This window comes from Argiope bruennichi, chromosome 10, assembly GCF_947563725.1.
Source record: "Argiope bruennichi chromosome 10, qqArgBrue1.1, whole genome shotgun sequence".
In the NCBI taxonomy this organism is placed as follows: Eukaryota; Metazoa; Arthropoda; class Arachnida; order Araneae; family Araneidae; genus Argiope; species Argiope bruennichi.
The window spans coordinates 84,033,033-84,051,413 of NC_079160.1; the positions used below are offsets into that span (position 1 = coordinate 84,033,033).

Genomic DNA, 18,381 nt, shown 5'->3' on the forward strand with positions numbered 1-18,381 from the left:
AATTTTATTATTGACATAAAGCATTTTCTCAGTATTTTAACATCTCTGCTTAAAAATCTCACTGATCAAGAATGATAAGAAATAGACTTAATTACAGTAACATTATTTTGTGAGGAATTACTAATCATTATCAGCATGTCATGTGGAACTATGCCATCAACTATGTCTAATATGATAATTTTAAAAGTTACAACATTCTTTGTTTAGGAATTATGCAAATATTTACTGAAGAAATTACATGACAGAAATTCTTTATCAAATTACTTTAATTTCTACATCTTGGAGGATTTTTGGATTTTCCTGCATCTCACAAAATTTACTGCCATAATTTTAATTATTAACATTGATTAGGCAATATAAATAGCATCCCAAATTCCCAAAGAGATGCAGAATTGGCACTTTTTATGTAGCTTAATGTTCAAATGAAAGTAGTCCATTTCCTTATACAAAACAGATACAGGTGCATATCTCGAGTCTTTTCTTTTTCTTTTGTTGTTGTTATTTTGCTTTCAATTTTTTGACAGAGAGCATACCTTTGGTAGATTATTATGCATTGATAATATATATATATAAAAATTGTCTCTAAAATAAAAATTTCTGTCTAATTGCTAAAAAAAAAAAAAAAAGAGAGAGAGAGAGAGAGAGAGAGAGAGAGAGAAATGTTATTCAATTAGAAAATTCACCTTTAATGGATCTCTATTGTTTATTTATACATAAAAATGTGACTAACTCTTAGCTATTAGTTAATTTAATATTAATTTATTACAAGGAGTATATATATTTATAATTACAATGAATTAAGGGCATTTTTTTAATGTTACCGATATTAAAAGATTCCCCCCAAAAATGTGAGTTAAAATTTTTGTACAACACACAAATTAAAGAATAGAGTCAATGATGTTCCAGTGTGTGCAAATGCGACAGTTTGGTGGAAATGGGACCATACAAACGCCAAGGAGAAAGTAAGAGAAATGAACAACAACAAAATGTTAACATGTCTTTTTATTAAATACACTAGAATGATTTGTGAATTGAAAGAGAAAATGAATTTTCTCTAATGATAATAAAAGTTAAAAATGAAGTAGTTATACTTAAAAAAAAAGAAAGAATTATATAAATAAATAGAAACACCCTAACAATTTTGATTTAAATTTGTTTTAAATGCGATTCACCAAATCTATTATATCTAATACAATATCAGACATAATGTAAGACTGTTGAAGTGATTTTGCTTTGATACTTGTTCCTTTTCTTTTTTTGGGTACATGAATTCTATTTGCAATAATTATTTTTATCCAATATAAAAAAACATTTTTGGAAAAAGATTACTAGATGAATATTGCAAATTATATGTATTCAAAGTTTCAAGTTTTAAAATCTTTTTTAACATCTTTTAATTTCTAGGAATAAAAATAAATTTTATAAATATAACTGAGGATACTTGGAACAAAAATACTTTTTGAATGCAAATTTTGCTCAAACATTTTAATCTTTAAGAAATGGGACCAGTAAAAGAATAATAATTATTAGAATTTGAATTTAAGGGGGGAAAAACTATATATAACATATAAAGCATATTTATGATACTAGGATAAACATGCTCAGTGGGAATCGATTATATATATATAAAATGCATTCAGTGATATCTTGAAAGCCTAGATAACATAAGAGAACGGATACACAAATAACTTTATCAGACACCAGATAGAAATGACTCAGATAATCTACACTTTGCCTTATCAGTATTTTCAGCAAACAATACTTTGATATCAGTTTTTTACTTACAAGATATCCATTGAATTCTTTTCCTTTCATATACAACAGCAGCATTAAAATAGGAAATGTTAAATTTCAAATACAAAAATTCAGTTTTAGTTTGTTTGATAATTTTTCTTATTCATCTAATGTATCCTTAAAATGAAACCTTATAAATTAGATAATTAGAATTAAGAGAATAGTCAATATTTTGGCTTTCATGGAACAACCTGAAATCTACTAGATTTTTTAAAAAAAGTATAATGAGTTAACTAAATTAAAAGTAAAACTCAACATTAAGAAAATAAAGGAACTAAAAAATAAACGCAATTCTAACACAAAAGCATAAAAAAACAAACCTGGCTGATCATGCAAACAATTGTCGGAAGTTTTCGAGATTTTATGAGCGTCCGCTGCGAGAAGCCAACAAAACATAGAAAAGAAAAGGTTAAAAAAAACAGTGTAAGAATATTTTACAGTTTCAAATGAATGCCAGGAATGTGCGAGCTCCCAAATCCTACATAAAATATTAACACCGCCACCACAATATTAAACTGCATAAGAAAATGGTTGTAAGAGTTTAAGTTATGGGAAATAATGTAGGTAAGCGAAATTTCGAAGCAATTTGATATCAATTAAAATATTTTTAAGGGATTAATAGCTATTGAATATTAATTAATTATTTATATCGATAGTTACTATTTAGAATCAGAAAAAGAAAAAAAATCGAAGGAGATTTGAAACTTCAGTGTCAAAAATCAACATATGATAATATTTTAGGATTCATTTATCAATATTTTAATTTCATAATTTTCTCTTAAATATATAGCAGTAATAATGTGCAAAAATATATTTATTAACCATTGAAATACACTTCAGTATAAATCCTAAAATTGCCTTCATGTATATTTTATCAATTTGGAATATTATTTCTCATTATTTAGATGCCTATTGCTACTATAGAAAATATATATAAGTGAAATATTTTCACATACCTCTCTTTATAAAATTTGATGTGTCAACTAAAAATTCAAAATTGCACTTTGTTGCAAATATATTTAAGAAAGAATTACTTTTCACTTACCCATTATAAACAATCTCAATCATTGTATTAGTAAATTAATAAACTGCTGTTAGTATATATATATTGTTAGTATGCGATTTATTATGCAATATACTTTATGGTTAAAATCAAAAAGGCAATAGTAAGTTGTAAAAAATCATGCAATTCAATCGAAGAAATTTTCTGAAAAATAATTTCCTGCAAAAAAATTCTTCACTGATACAAATATTATTAAAATATTTAAACATTTCATTTGAAAATGACCTCATATATTAAACAGAAATAATACTGTAATAAAATGTCATATTTATCATTTCTGAAGTCCAAAATATGGACAAATTCAATCATAACAGTTCTTTTATACCACCAATGTTTATAACTAACATTAAAAAAAATCCTTATAATTCTGTGCAAGAATGTCATTCACATCACACTACATGGCTTAAGAACAGTTTAATAAATTAATAAATTGGATAGTTTTTTTAAAAAAAAGAGCTTCTAATAACAATTAAAATTGTATGCAATCTACATGCTTCCAATTCTTGAGTAAGATTTAATGATTAGTTAATGCTATTGTACAATAAATTTCCAATGAATAAAAATTATAAACTAAAGATATTCTTTTTTCAAATACAATCTTATCTAAAAAGGAAAAAAAAAAAATGCTGCTAATTGTAAGAATAAAACAAAAGTTTTAAAATAATTATTGTCTAAAAGTTAGAAAAAATAATCTTTTATTTAGCTTTTTTTGGAAACACTTGATATTAAAAATCAATATTTATTTATATATATTTATATACCTGTATAAAAACATCATAACTAGAAATTTAGAAAATATTCAAAAAGTAATATTAAAATCTATTCAGTATACAAAATAATAAATCAGAACTTTTAAGACAGTTTCTAAACTAGAAATTTTTTTCATTAATTATTACATAATTTTATAATATTAAGAACACATTTGATGATTTATAATCTTATCAATATGTAAATCTTTAATAATAATCAAAATTAAATAGAAAAATATTTTTCACATTAAAATGTAAAATTAAAATCCTTTAAAAAAATTGAAATGAAATGAAATGAATATAATACTAATTGAATTTTTAAAATGTGATAATATTTTAGTAGTTAAAAAAATGCACAATCTTACAATAATAATAGTACAATCAACAATTCAAAATCATGGCTTTCAAAATGCTTTCTCATGCAAACATCATAAAGCAAATTATTCCAAGCAAAGCTAAAATATTGACTGTAAAAATATGTGGGGATAATTCTCTCTCTCTCTTTTTTAAAGAGTTTAAAATAAGGTTATATTTATAAATAATTTTTTCTCCTCAATACAAACCAAAGGCTTCAAATGTGGTAATAAAAATTAAATATATACTTTGAAAATAATTCAAGCACACAGTTACATGCACTGAAGCAACATCGAGCATGCAAGTGCAAATTTAGAGCATTATTTTTTTTATTAAACATGCAATTTTAAATGACTATATGCCTATAGAAGAAAATTTAAAATAACTAATTTCTGAAATAAAACAGACAAGTAAATTTATGTATTAATTTGAATGCTCGCACATACCTACAATAAAATAGCACAATATGATGCTTCATAATTATCTTAACTCATTATTAAAATGTTTTAAGGGGAAGCAATACTTCAAAGAAAACAATATTTTAAAATAAAACATTTCCAGAGATCTATGATAATTATAGATACATATAGCCAAGGAAAAAAAAAAAAAATGTTTAGATAACTACAAAGCATCAGATATTTTCCAGATTAGTGCATGACAGAATGATACATAAAATTTGATATCTGAAATTTCAACATGCAAAAATGATATTAACAATAGAAGAGAAAAAACAAGTATATTTTTATTTCTGAAAAAGTGTAAAACTTCAATGGGTTTTCCATTTTTTTTTTTTTTTTCCCTCTTTAGAATATATTTAGATGGAATTTTTAAAAGCATTTTATATATTTATATACATGTCCGAATTAATTTCTATCAATTATTTGCAAATAAATTCAATGCTTCAATGGAATATACGACAGTAAGCCAGCAAAATTTCAAAACTGATAGATTGTTGCATTAGTAAATATAAAAGTTCCCTCTCTTTTCTATTTCCATATTCTATAATTTAAAAAAAATCAAACAATGAAAAAGTAGAAATAGTCTAACTGTTGATGTTTTTTCACTCAAGAGTTTTAATTTTGCTAGTGATCAAATTAAATAAATGTTTAGATACAAATAATTTTATTTATCAATTACAATAATTAATTAAACATTTTCTTATCTGATATATCTAGTTTAATAGCTTTCTTTTGTATAACAAAGCGGGAGAGGATGGGAGGGGGTATACACATTTAAACATTTCATGCATTTGTTTGCCCTACTTAAAAGAAAAAAAAAAAAAAAAGAAAAAAAAATGCAATCAAAGGACAAAAATAGGAGTTCATTCCCATATCTTTAAAAGTATATGAATAAATAAATATTATTTCAGAATTATAGTCTGTTTTATCAAACATGCAAATTGAGTTAAAAAGAGCTGTTTACTTCTTTCTGGGTCTCCCAGTCTACTTGCAAGCATTTCACACTGCTCCTTTAACATTTGAATTTCATCATTGGCACTTTCTTTTTCATGAGACACACGAGCCAATTTATTTCTTTCCATAGTTAGTTCTCTCTTCATTATTTCTTGATTTTCTTGCAGATCTTGGATCAAATCTTCTAACCTCTGTTTTTCACATTCAAGCTTCCTAATGGTACCTAAAAAAATCATGAAGCAACAATCAGAATAAAACCAGCATTATAATACTTTCTTTTCCAAATAAATTTAATAGAATCTTGAAACTTATCCAAGCATAGACAATGTTTGATAAATTTCTTACTTTCAGCTGTAACAACTTTCATGTGCAAAGCATCTCTGCCTTCCACTTCTTCTTGCAATTCCTGAGATAATTCTTCATTTCGTTTCAATAATAATTTCAAATCTTGGTTTTGCTGATTATCCAAGGCACGAGTAAGGAGATTAAGAAGGTGGTCAACAGCAGACCTTAATCGACGACTTGCTCCTGAAATTTTACAGTTTTAGGAATAAATAATTTGACAATAAATTCTTGAATTACATAACCGAAGAAATAAGCAAATATTCTATGAAATATAGGAAAAAATATAATTGCCAAGAAAATATATGATTTAGCAGATTAGAGGTTTTTGAAATTTCCTACTATATCACTTTAAAACTAATTTTAAATAATAGAAAAAAAACAAAAAACACTGCTAATCTGCAAATATAAGAGTTACAATGAGAAATATTTATGCCATTTATATGTAAATCAGCTTATCATTTGAACAGAAGCATTGCTTTATTCCTGTAAAAATGAAAGGTAATCAATATTAAAAAGCAAAAGCAGGCAATTTGGAAAATAAATCAATATATAAATGGTAAAAAAAATTCATAATTATAACTAATCTTTTAAAAAAATTTACTTTTAAGTTCCAATGTTGCAAAAGCATTTCCATTAACAGACATACCATCACTACACTGCTCTTATCAAATATTAGAAATGACTATGAAATTATAAATATGAATTGAAAGAAATTGCAATTTAATGCTATAAAAGTTAGAAATAATGAACAAAAAAGATCAACATTTACAGTTTGTATGAATGTTAAGACAGGACCCATTATTGTGAATAATCTGCATCAACAAATAGGAGGAAAAAAGATGTAATGCCCCCTCATCTAGTCACCAAATTAGTGGAAATATAGTAGCAAAAATATAATGGGATTTAAATGAAGTATTGAAAACTTCCCTTTCAAGAGACTTTGCCACATATTAATTACTATATAGATTATACAGTCATAAAATTAGATTATTTTCAATTAGCAAAAACCAAGAATTTTAACTTTTTTTGTTTAAATATTGAATAGAATTTCATTCCTTATTTAACAATCATATAATTAGGTACCTGGTGAAATTTAAGTAAGCATTTCAATGTAATATAATTTATGAAAGCCTTAGCACACAGTTCTTCCAATTTATATTCTAAACAAGGGATTCTGACTTACTCATAAGAAACTGCTTTCCCCATTTTAAAATTTACAAAGAAACAAATTGCTCCTTCAATTATTTATGGGAAAGATCACTAAATAGCTTTTCATTTAGTATGAAATCTAAAAACCAAACATTTGGTGATACAATTTGATATAAGAATTAAACTACCCACAAAGTACTAAGAACTTTTATTGTCTTTCTTTTTGATAGGAAAATAAATATTATATCCTTTCTGGCATGGCATATGAATAAGTTTACACAAAGGAAAAAAAAAAAGCATAATATGTATCTAAAGAAATAGTTAATAACATACAAAAATTAAATACAATATTAATTATATACAACAATAACTAAATAACAAATCCAAAAATCCTTACCCAGAACAACATCCTCTCCTTCTATATCAGCATCATATGCTCCAGCAGTAGCAAATAAATCCCAAGCTCTTGGAGTCAGATCAGGACCATCTTCAGCCAATTCAATTGTAGGGCATTCTCCACCAATACTCAACGAAGTAAAATCTTCTCGAGACCCAACACTGTAACCTGCATTATGAGGGAGGTGTGAATTAGATGCAAGTATGGATCGAATATCAACACCACGTTAGAAATAAAATTCTATGACTACAATTCTTTAAAATAAACACACTCTTCTAAATAGTCCAGAACACAGTAAATAAAGATGGGAGCTGTTTAATCTTTCAATGCAACCTAAACAATGTTTTGCAGTTTACAAAAGTGAATTCAAAAATTATGATTGTTCCTAACTACATAGTTGCCTTCAATTACACATAAAATTTATAAACATGTATATAAAAAGGGCAAATATTAATATCATATTAGTATTTTTAGAACAATTGTAATAAAATATGACCACATATCCAGCATAAAGAAAATTTGAAATCTGCAAACAATTTTTAGAAGTTCACATAAACATATAAAGCATTAACTATAATAATAATAATAATAAAGATTTCAAAACTGTAACAAAAATCTATATCAAAACAAAAAAGTCAAATAATTCAGACTAAAAAAAAAAAAAAAAAAAAAAAAAGATACTTTTTATATACAATGTATAAAAATGTATACATATAACAATATAAATATTTTTATATTTTTAAAAATCTTTCTTTACAGTAAAAGCTTAAATTTAAAATGTAAAATATGTTTTTATAAATTAAATCGATGCAAAAAAGAATTTTTAGTAATACAACAAAAAACTCTACATTAAACTATATATACATTAATATTTAATTCAACTAACAGGAACTGGATTTTGATTGATTATGGAACATTGGTGAAAACATATACAGAGAGCTATAATGAACTTTCATTAGTTGATAATTGATGAGGCTAATCACAATTAATTTATGCCTAATAAATATTGTGCTATATTTATGTAGGATATTTAATTATTAATTACATAATTTGTTTTAGGAAGACAAACAGGACTTTTGCTACATAATTTGATAATGGTTTTGAGTTTTAGCTAAGCAAATATATTTAGTTTTTAACAATATGAAACAAATAATAAAAAAAAACGTAATAAATAGCAATGTAATGCATAGTTGACAAGATGGTTTCTAAAGTATTGGAGAAAAAATTATGCCAGAAAGTAAAGCTTAGTTTTCAAATTATTTATTATAAACACAACAAACTTCATTTTCAAATCAAAATAATGCTACAGATTATTTAAAAATGCACTGCTCATAACACATATTCAATATTTCGTCAAAAAAGGTTTAAAGGTTTTTACATGAAGATGATGTTTTTAATGCTTTTAACATTGTGGACTCATATAAATTCATTTCGATGAAATTAGCGATCATCAATTAGTTAGGATCATAACTACTTTGGTGCTTTAGTTATCACAGTTTTTGCTATTTTATTTTTTTGAAAGAGGCAGGGATGTAGATAATAATGTTATCCAAAGTAACAGAAAGAGGCCAAAAAGATGTGTATTCAAGAATGCAGCTAGCTCATGATGCACACTTTTGTTGCATCCCTCTTCTACTTTACTATTTTGACTAGGAATAATACCTACACTTTCACATAAAAAATAAAATTTAAAGGAAATACAATGTTTTACTAAATAAACACGAACTACATTTTATCTCTTTTCAAATTAGAGGTTAGAAAAACATTTATAAAAAATGTATGAAAAGTTATTAAACTCTGGCATGAAAAATTATTTTTTTTAACAAACTATTTGAATTTTGCAAAATTCCAAACTAATTGTTCAATTAAAATGCTTTTAAAACATAGCAGATCTTAAATAGTTCTTCATTTCAATTTGGTTATATTTAGTAAAATTCCAAATCTTAAAAGTTAAATTTTAAAAAAAATTTAACTCATTATTTCTATAAATTTGATGAAGCATTTCTTCTGAATGGTGTGAATCAAGTAAGTGTTGTTGTTATTATTCTTTTTGAGATTTTGATTAATTTGTTTTAAATATTATTAATTAAATATTGTTTACATTAAACAAAAAATAAAATTTTTATAATATACATAGAAAATTTTTCCAATTGTTTTTTTATGCGGAATATTTTTTGCAAAACATCATTTTTAGTTTAGGAGGAAAAAGAGGTAGAGAGAAAACAAAACTAACCAGTTTCTTCATCATGCTGAGTCAAAGATGCTGGTCGAGTAGGAATTAAACCATGTTTCTCAAGATGGGCATTGATATCACGCTCAATGTCCAAAAAGGTTTTTACTAAATCAGACAACACATTAAGAAGTCGAAAGTTTGTTCGAGCAGCATCACTAAAAGATGAAAAGCAAATAATCTTGTAACTTAACATTCGTTTGAATTTCACCAAAATTTAAAATAACTTTAAATAAAAATTAAATTTATATCCACATTATACATTTAAGTTTCCTCACTAATTTTAAAATGAACTTAAATTTTAATAAAATTTTACAAGCATATTCAAAATATACTACAATGTCCAAAAAGTCCAGGAATTTATTTTCTTACAGAAAAATTGAATACAGAGAGAGCCTATGCTTTATCTTCTTAATTAACTATTCTGTCAATTATGCTTTTAGTTATCATTTGAAGCAAAGATGCAAATGGATTACAAGTTTCCTTTAGATCATTTCACTAATGTATTCATCACTACATTTCTTGAGAACCTTTAAGAAAATCCTTCATTCTGAGGAAAATGTCACATGGTGTGTGATCAGGGAATAAGCTAATTGTGGAAGTACAGGAATTACAGGTAATCTCACACTAGGGAGGACTAGTGAAAGTATTCACGAGTTGCTCTTTAGTCACACATATGTGCTATATGCTTCTGAACTGGATGAAACCAGTTCTGATTAGTTACTTATATAATATACTGCACTTATCCTGCAACAAATGGCATTCATTTACATTTAAAAAATATTTAGAAAGTTCCAGAACTTTTTGAAAATGTTAGTAGCATATATATATATTAATGAGCAAACTAAAGAACTTTCAGTATGTTCTTTTCCCAAAAATTAAAACTTGCAAAATAAAAAACAATAAATAAACAAAGTTGCAAGACTATTAAGACCAAATACTGATGTCAAAAACAGTAAACATGCCAAAATGATTTAATTAAGTATAAAATATAAAAATTATCTTATAAATTCAAATTTAGAAGAAAAATAATAATTGATTTTTATATAACAATAAAAGTGATTTAGAATTATTTTAAAGCAATTTCTATTGAAACTCATAAATTAGAGATTAAGTTATAATATGAGTAAAAACAATGGCTGTAAAAAAACGAACACTTTTGTTGAAATAACTGCTTTATCTGCTTTACCACTAATTGCAAAGATACATTCAAGGATTTTATATACTAAGATCATTTTTGACATTTGTGTCATAAAATTTTTGTTCGCCTTGCAAAACTCTTAAGCCTGTATTTGAAGTATGATTTTTATTCATTTAGATGCAAATATACTTCAGTAGTCACTGAAATATGTAATCACCTTATTTACAGATTAATTATAAAAATATACATAATGTAGAGATTAATTTGAAATATATATATGATTCATGTCATTCAAAAAATTGAAATTAGTGGCAATTTTACTGAGAAAACCCATTTAAATTTTCTAAACTTATTTTTAAATTAAGTATTTAGTAATATCTACAAATCCTGAAATTCAATAACATTTCTTTTAAAACTATTACTTAAATTTGAAAAAAAAAACTGGTAAATAAATTATTAGTCTTCACCAGTGAAAATTAATTTAGAAGAAAAATAGCCTAAATATATCAATATAAAATGGATTATTTGAGTAACAGTTCCACATATCTTTAAACCACAAAACAAATACATATAAAAGATGTAACTAATAAATAAGATTTTAATCACATTTATTTTCCTTAACAAAAAAACAACAACATGAATTCACTAAAACCATCTAATAAAAACAAGTGATATCTATAACTATTCATATATTTTATTAATTAGCTGTCTTATTTAAAAAGAGTGTTAGTATAAAATAATTGAAAGTTATGCAGAGTAAGAAGATAACTATGCAATGAAACAGATTTGAAATCTGCAATTTTTTTAGTACACCATATTGAATACAATTTATAATGGAATAAAGAAATACAATTTATAATGGTGGAGGGGGCATTTTTTCATTTTTTAAAAACAAAATTGCAGGTGTTTTTGTTTTATTATTTTTTCTTTTTTTGCAGATCAGCAGTAAACCAAAAGAGATGCAAAATATATTGATAAAGAATTACATGCTGTCCCATGCAAAAGCATTTTGCAAGAGAAAAGCACAATTCAGTACATGCAGATAAAAATAAATAAATAAAAAAATAATAAAACGTAAAAGTTTAAATATTTTTTTTTTTTTGATATTTTAAATTCAAATTCAAAGCAGAAAACTGCTTAACATGGTACCATGGTGGATTAAAATCATCTTCAAATCTAGGTAAATTTGTAAACCCATGCCATTTTCAAAAAAGAATTGGATTCCCCATACCGTCCCTTCATTTACAATCAGAAAAATCAATACTTTTCTTTTCTTTTCTTATTAGAGGCAAAGAAAGGATTAGCAAAAGATTTTAGATTCAAGTAGTTGGTCAAGATAGCCCATAATTTATTTTAGAATAAACCAATCACCAGATGGGGAGACAGCTAGAATAGGAAAAACAACATCACTTACAGTAAAGATCTATTATCATGGGAAGAAAGATGGGGACCTGATATGCTACCCCTAGAAGCAGAAATACAGTTATGCTTTTTAATTCTGTGAGCAAAAAAATATAAAATAATAAATCAATAAAATGAGAAAGAGAAAAGAACATTAAAGCAGTAAATTAAAAATTCTTCCTTTAAAGCATTAAACAAAAGTATACACAAAAACAAAAGTCAAATTATAAAGAATAATGAATAATTTGCTTCATAATTGAGTCAATTTTAATCGCATTTTTAAAAATTAAAATACTAACTCTTAAGAGTATTTTATTAAATATAGGCCAGAGGGTTATATATAATATGCTTTTTAATATCATAGTGAGTATTTTTCCAATTGGAAGTATAAGTCTTTCTCCAACGATTTAAAGAGGAATATAAAAATACTACTAATTTATAGAGTTACTTTGAATCTAGCAGTGCCTTAATGTTTTACACTTTCTCTATAAAATCTTTAAATGATAAGAAATAGAAATTTAGAAAAGAATCTGCATTTGTTCTTTAATTTAATTTTATTATATTTTTATGAGTCAAAATTGAATGATTTAGATTTAGATTTCTGGTGCAAGATCCTGTTGCTTGAATAATTTAGAGAAAGATTACTCATAATGAGGCGTTGTTAAGATTTATAGCTAAAATGCTTCTTGAGAACAGAGATTTTTTTTGCTGTAAAATATATAACTTTTCAGCATGCAAAAGTAGGAACTTTTATAAAATCTGAATTTTACATTAATTACATTTGCATTTAATGTGCAAATATCTAATTTTTATATAACCACCTTACACAGTTTTAAATAACATATACTGAAGAGTTTGTATTCTCTATGCAAATATAAGACTTAAAACTTTATGCAATCATTTATAATATATTATTATATATTCATTTTATATAAATAAAAATGAATTGCTGAACCATAAACTTATTTTGGAAAATCGTAAAAAAAGAAGAATCATTAAACTTATTACTAATTAGTGCAAATGCAAGCAAGGGTATCTAATCTACTTTAGAAACACAATTTTACAGCAAAGTACAAGTATGTATGATAAAAATTTACAAAGGTACAGCTTAAATGTTTTCATATTTATATAAAATATAAGTATCAAAAAATCAAATTGATAAATTTTTGAATTTCAAATTTTTTAAGCAATACCAGGGGTGTTTGTGGGACCCCAAAAAATCCCCTGAAACTTTTACGGACTTACTACCGGCATTTTGGAGTTTCGAGAAGGGGGGGGGGAGAGAAATGAAAAATTACAATTATGAAGTATTGAATGACCTAATTATAAAAGTTCAATGAATTACTTTTTTTGCAAAATTAATAAGCATAAATTTTCAAACATATAAACTACTACATTTTATGCAAATATTTTAAATTACCTGAATTAATTCTTTTAAAAAAAATTATCTAATTTCTGCTGCTTTTTTTTTTATTTTCTGATGTTTGTGGGCTTGTCTTTCTTTTGTGGTGAACTTCATAATTGCAGGAAGGTTGACTTTTATTTTCCTCATTTACAGTTGAAGAAATTTTCTCGAGAACTGCACATGCAGAGGTAGAAGCAGTTTGCTTTTCTGCTAATGTAGAAGGTTTTTCAGAGACTTTTATAGGTGACTCGTCTGAAATACATGTTTTTAAGTCCTCTTGATATGTTTTCCAACTTCTGTTCATATTCAGTAAGAGATCTTTGTGAATTGGATCAGTCATTGGATTTTTTGAGCCATATTTTTCACATGAGGTTTCTTTAGAAGCCATTAAATCATATTTAATAGTCTGCACTGCATCTAGGGAATCAATCTTAAGAGAGGTTCTATAGTCAGTGACAAGTGTATCCATTAAGTTGAATGCACTTTCCACTAATGGGCCATGGAAGCAGCTAAGGCAGGCTTTGACCAATTTAGCCAATGTAGGATACTTATAATCATTTGTGAAATCATCTTTTAAATTAAAAACTTTAGACCAATATTTATCAATTGTACACTTGACTTGATTTCCACTTTCATCAGATGTGTAGAGCATTTCTTTGGTGATATCAATATCACTCTGGTATAACCTTATTTCAGCTTCTACTTTTGACTTTTCATTATCACTAAAAATATGGGACATAAAAGATGATAATTTTTCAAAAGCTAATATTGTACTGTTTTTACCTCTTAGCTCTGGATCTAATGCTGTAAAACTAATTAGATATGAATTTTTAAGGGGTAATTTCTGTTTCATATGCTGAAATTTCTAAATGAAATTCTCTTGCGTACATAAATAAAAAAATATTTCAATAAGCGAAACGAAAAATTTACACGTGCATCAATAAATGAAACGAAAATTTTACACAGCGGAGAAAAAAAAGTTGCGAAGCGATCAATGACAAATAGCTAATACGGCGAAAAATCCCCCTTCTCTACTTATTGGCGCCACGCCGGGACCTTTGAACCCAGAGTCACGTTATCGCACATCTGGTCGAACGAAGTCTCCCCCTTTTTTTTCTGCCGCGCCTACTTGCCGAAAAGAATCCAGAAGAGAATGTCCGAGAACCGGGGGAATGAGTCATAACTCGCAATAAGGAAAGAACAAAAAAGAAGTTTTTTCCCCTTTTTCACGCATTATCACTGCCTTTGGAGAAAGAAAGGAAAAGTTTTCACCACACACACTGACCTTGCGTTTTCAGCTTTAAAAGCAAACAAAATTACCCAGATCAAAATAAATAATTCATTATTATTCCTACTTCCTTTTGAATGACGATCCCCGGAAATTCCGGGGATCGAAGTTCAAAATCCCCGGAACACAAACACCCCTGCAATACAAATTAATAAGAAAATCATCATATTTAATTAATGTAAAGATGAGATTAATCTATTTCATTTTAGAACTGAATAAAATGATACTTAAATTTCTTAAGTAAGTAAATAAATTAATAAATACAAAGATTTGCAATAAAGCAAACATATTAAAATTACTTCACAGAACTGGCATCAATGGCAGCCAACTGAGACTCTTTGGCAGCTAGTTCTTTTTCCTTTTCTTGCAATTGCAATTCCAGTTTTTTTTTATTGTCTTCAAGCTAACACGGAAAATCATTTTTATATAAAAAGTAGATTTAATCTTCATTGAAATCATCTTTAAAAGACAATAAATAAATAAACAAAACAAAATAAAATAAATAAATAAAATAATAATAAAGAATACATATTCCCAAATTATTTAAAGGTAACATATGCATTTAGAATTAATATTCAATGATTACAAAACATGGATATTATCTCTGAATAATTTACATTTAAGAATGTTTAAAAAATAAGCAATGAAATTAAATTATATAAATGTTAAAAATTAATCAGTTCTTTTATAACATGAATGCCAAAAGTATAAAATTTTACAAAATTTCCAATTCATAAAAAGCTAAATATGAAAATTATACCTCTTCTGCTTGTTTCCGAAGACCTTGGCATTCTTGAAGGAGTTGGCCATTGATTTCTTCATACATAGCAGCATCTTTCTGAAACTGCTCTTGCAGTTTATTAAGTTCAGAATGGATCATTAAGATGTCTTCTGATTCCAGTGAACCTTCTGATTGTGCATGATCTGACAATTGTGTTAGACTTTTACTACCGCTGATTTCTTTCTCTGCATTAACCTATGGAATTACATTATCCATTCAAAGTATGCACACAAAAAAAAAAAAAAAAAAAAAAAAAAAAATATTATGTAAAAGTAGAAATTAATATAAAATCTAGAAAATAAATTGTTAAGTAATAAAACATTCTTTTTTTTAAACAATAAAACTGTTAGATATATAAAGTGAAGGGATTTTTAAATTTTTTTTTTCTATTAATGTAGGAAAAAATTAACCAGGAGAAATTAGAGCAAGCTTTTTAAAATTCTGAAGCATGATTTTTAAATACCATTTTAAAATGTTTATTCATTAAATTATACATACTCCATATTTCTGCAAATCTCTGTGGAATTTTTCACCATTTTTCCTCATAGGCAGATCATTATCAGTAATGGGTAGTCTGAAAATAGAATATTTTTTTTATTGAAATTATAAACAATTTTAAAAATGTAAAATCAATTATTTAAGCATGAGGAAGTTATTTTTAATTAAAAATTGATCAAAATGATGATTTTTACTTAATAAACTTGAGGTATAATATCAAACATTTTACAAGACTTTTTTACATCACTTTAAAATATTTTTTAAAAAATTAGCTTTTTAATAAAATAAGTTCCATTTTTGAGATTTTTTTTTTATTTATAATTTTTTGATAGTATATTCTCCAACATTTTTCATTGCTTTAAAAAGTGCCTTAATACATTTCATATTTCAAAGATATTAAATAAATTTTTGTGTACATATTATTTATTGTTCCCATAATTATATTTAAAGAATTTTATTATAAAGATTAAAAAAAAAAAAAAAAAAGAAAGAAAGAACTACAGCTAAAACATATTATTATGCTATGATGTTTAGGTTAGAAATTAGAAAGCCCTTTTTAACAATTTGAGAACTCATAAATAAATTTTAAAAAAATAAATCAAAGTCTTTAATACCAAGTTGACAGAAACAGACAAAGAAAAACTAAGTAATAATTAAAAATATTAACCTTATTTCTACAGGCAAATATTCAGTATCATCAAAGTTCTCTTCATTACTCAAAAAATAGTTTTGGTTCAAAAATTTCAGTATACCATCTTCAATACTTCTGTTCAATTCTTCCAAAGCATCAGAAAAAGTTAACTCTATATCAGAATTTACAGATTTGCGGCTTTCATTAACTAAACGTTCCTTTTGAACCCCAAGTTGCCTATGAAGATGATTCACCAGCATTACCAGGACCTTGTGGTTTTTCTTGAGGATCCCTTCATATTCCTGAGTCGTTTTGGAAAGAAGCTCACATTTCTCCTCAAGAAGTTGTTCGATTTTCTTTTGATAGTCGGCTGATTCATTGGAATGAGTGGTTTCTATTAAGTTGATAGTCTTTGTATATTCTTCTTGAAGATCGTTTTCTTTTTCTTGGAGTTGTTTATTAAATAATTGTTTCAAATCTGTAATTTCATCCTCATGAAGCTTCTTCAATACTTCAAGAGTAGATAAATATTGGCTTTCTACCCGTTTCTGCTCTTGAGCAATAGCTTCAGCCTGGCTTGATCTTAGAGTTTCAAGCTCTTGTTGATGATTTTGAATTGTTTGTAAAAGAATTTCTTTTTCTTCAAAAATTTCATTAATTTTTTTGTTTGATGACACTAACTCTTCTTCTAAGGATTTCACTTGAAAGAGCAGTTTTTTATTTTCTTCTAAAAGTGTATTAATTTTTGAATTTGATTCATCAAGTTGCTCTTCCAAATTCTTTTTCTTGCACATTTCTTCTTTAAGTTTGGAAACTATTGTGTTTGATTCCATCAATTGCTCTTCCAAGGTTTTAATTTGTGCAAGTTTCTCAGTATTACAATTATTAAGAGTTTGTTGGAAATATGCAATTTCCTTATCATGTTCATTTGATAAATGTTTAATTTTCATTTCTTGCTCTTGACAGAGTAATTCAATTTGCTTATCAGTTTCAATCATCAAATTTTCTTTATCAATCTTCAATTTTTCAATTTCTGATTCCAGTTTTTTCAGCATTTCAGTCTTTTCTAGATTCAAACTGTTTTCTAAGGCCTCTTTAAAAATACACACATGATCATCATATTTTTCTCTCATTAGTTCAAAATATTTATCACACTTTAAACAAATTTCCCCATCTTGCATGGATCTTGTCATGTCGAAGGACACTTTACGGCTAAAATTTGTTTCAGAATCTGTCATAGCATTTTCAGTTCTATATTCACTGTCTGTGAGAGATAAAAGACTCATGCAAGACATAGGAGGTTCTTCTAGAAGTATGTTGTCTTCAGAATTTACCAAAGTTTCTGCATCAAGGAATTTGGGACAATTATTCTGCACTGTACCTTGTAGTTCTTTATCCTGAAAAACCGTTTAAGTTTTATAAAATTAACTGAGGAGTACAAATGAATATATATTTGACTGAATAAGAAGCATACTTCACTTAAAAAAATAATGAAAAAAAAAAATGTTAAAAAATAAAAGAATTCAAGAAATTTTTTTAAAGTAAGCATTACTAATCAAATATAGAATTAATTATTTTACAAAATACCTAACAATCTAATCATGCATTTTAATGATAACATACATAATTTTTAAAACTAATTAAAATCTGAAATTTCATTCAAAAATGCTTTAAAATTTTAAATACAATAATACATTAAGATTTTAAACAAAAATAATTAAGAAATAATAAAACACAATAAAA

At 25.8% G+C, this 18,381-nt stretch overlaps 1 protein-coding gene across 6 annotated transcripts in view; it reads right to left on the reverse strand.

Moving 5' to 3' along the window:
• The window catches only part of LOC129987912 (A-kinase anchor protein 9-like), a 74,619-nt gene that overhangs the window by 29,593 nt on the left and 26,645 nt on the right, over window positions 1–18,381 (reverse strand). For 4 of the 6 annotated variants that reach the window (XM_056095909.1, XM_056095912.1, XM_056095908.1 and 1 more), the window contains exons 8-17: window positions 16,675–18,035; window positions 16,008–16,083; window positions 15,489–15,704; window positions 15,028–15,131; window positions 12,049–12,099; window positions 9,497–9,651; window positions 7,264–7,431; window positions 5,718–5,900; window positions 5,383–5,595; window positions 2,115–2,168 (exon numbers count right to left, since the gene is read on the reverse strand). In XM_056095909.1, coding sequence (XP_055951884.1) covers window positions 2,115–2,168; window positions 5,383–5,595; window positions 5,718–5,900; window positions 7,264–7,431; window positions 9,497–9,651; window positions 12,049–12,099; window positions 15,028–15,131; window positions 15,489–15,704; window positions 16,008–16,083; window positions 16,675–18,035 — 2,581 coding nt within the window. The remainder of the gene's footprint in view (window positions 1–2,114; window positions 2,169–5,382; window positions 5,596–5,717; window positions 5,901–7,263; window positions 7,432–9,496; window positions 9,652–12,048; window positions 12,100–15,027; window positions 15,132–15,488; window positions 15,705–16,007; window positions 16,084–16,674; window positions 18,036–18,381) is intronic. The other 2 variants (XM_056095910.1, XM_056095911.1) reach the window with 2 other exon arrangements.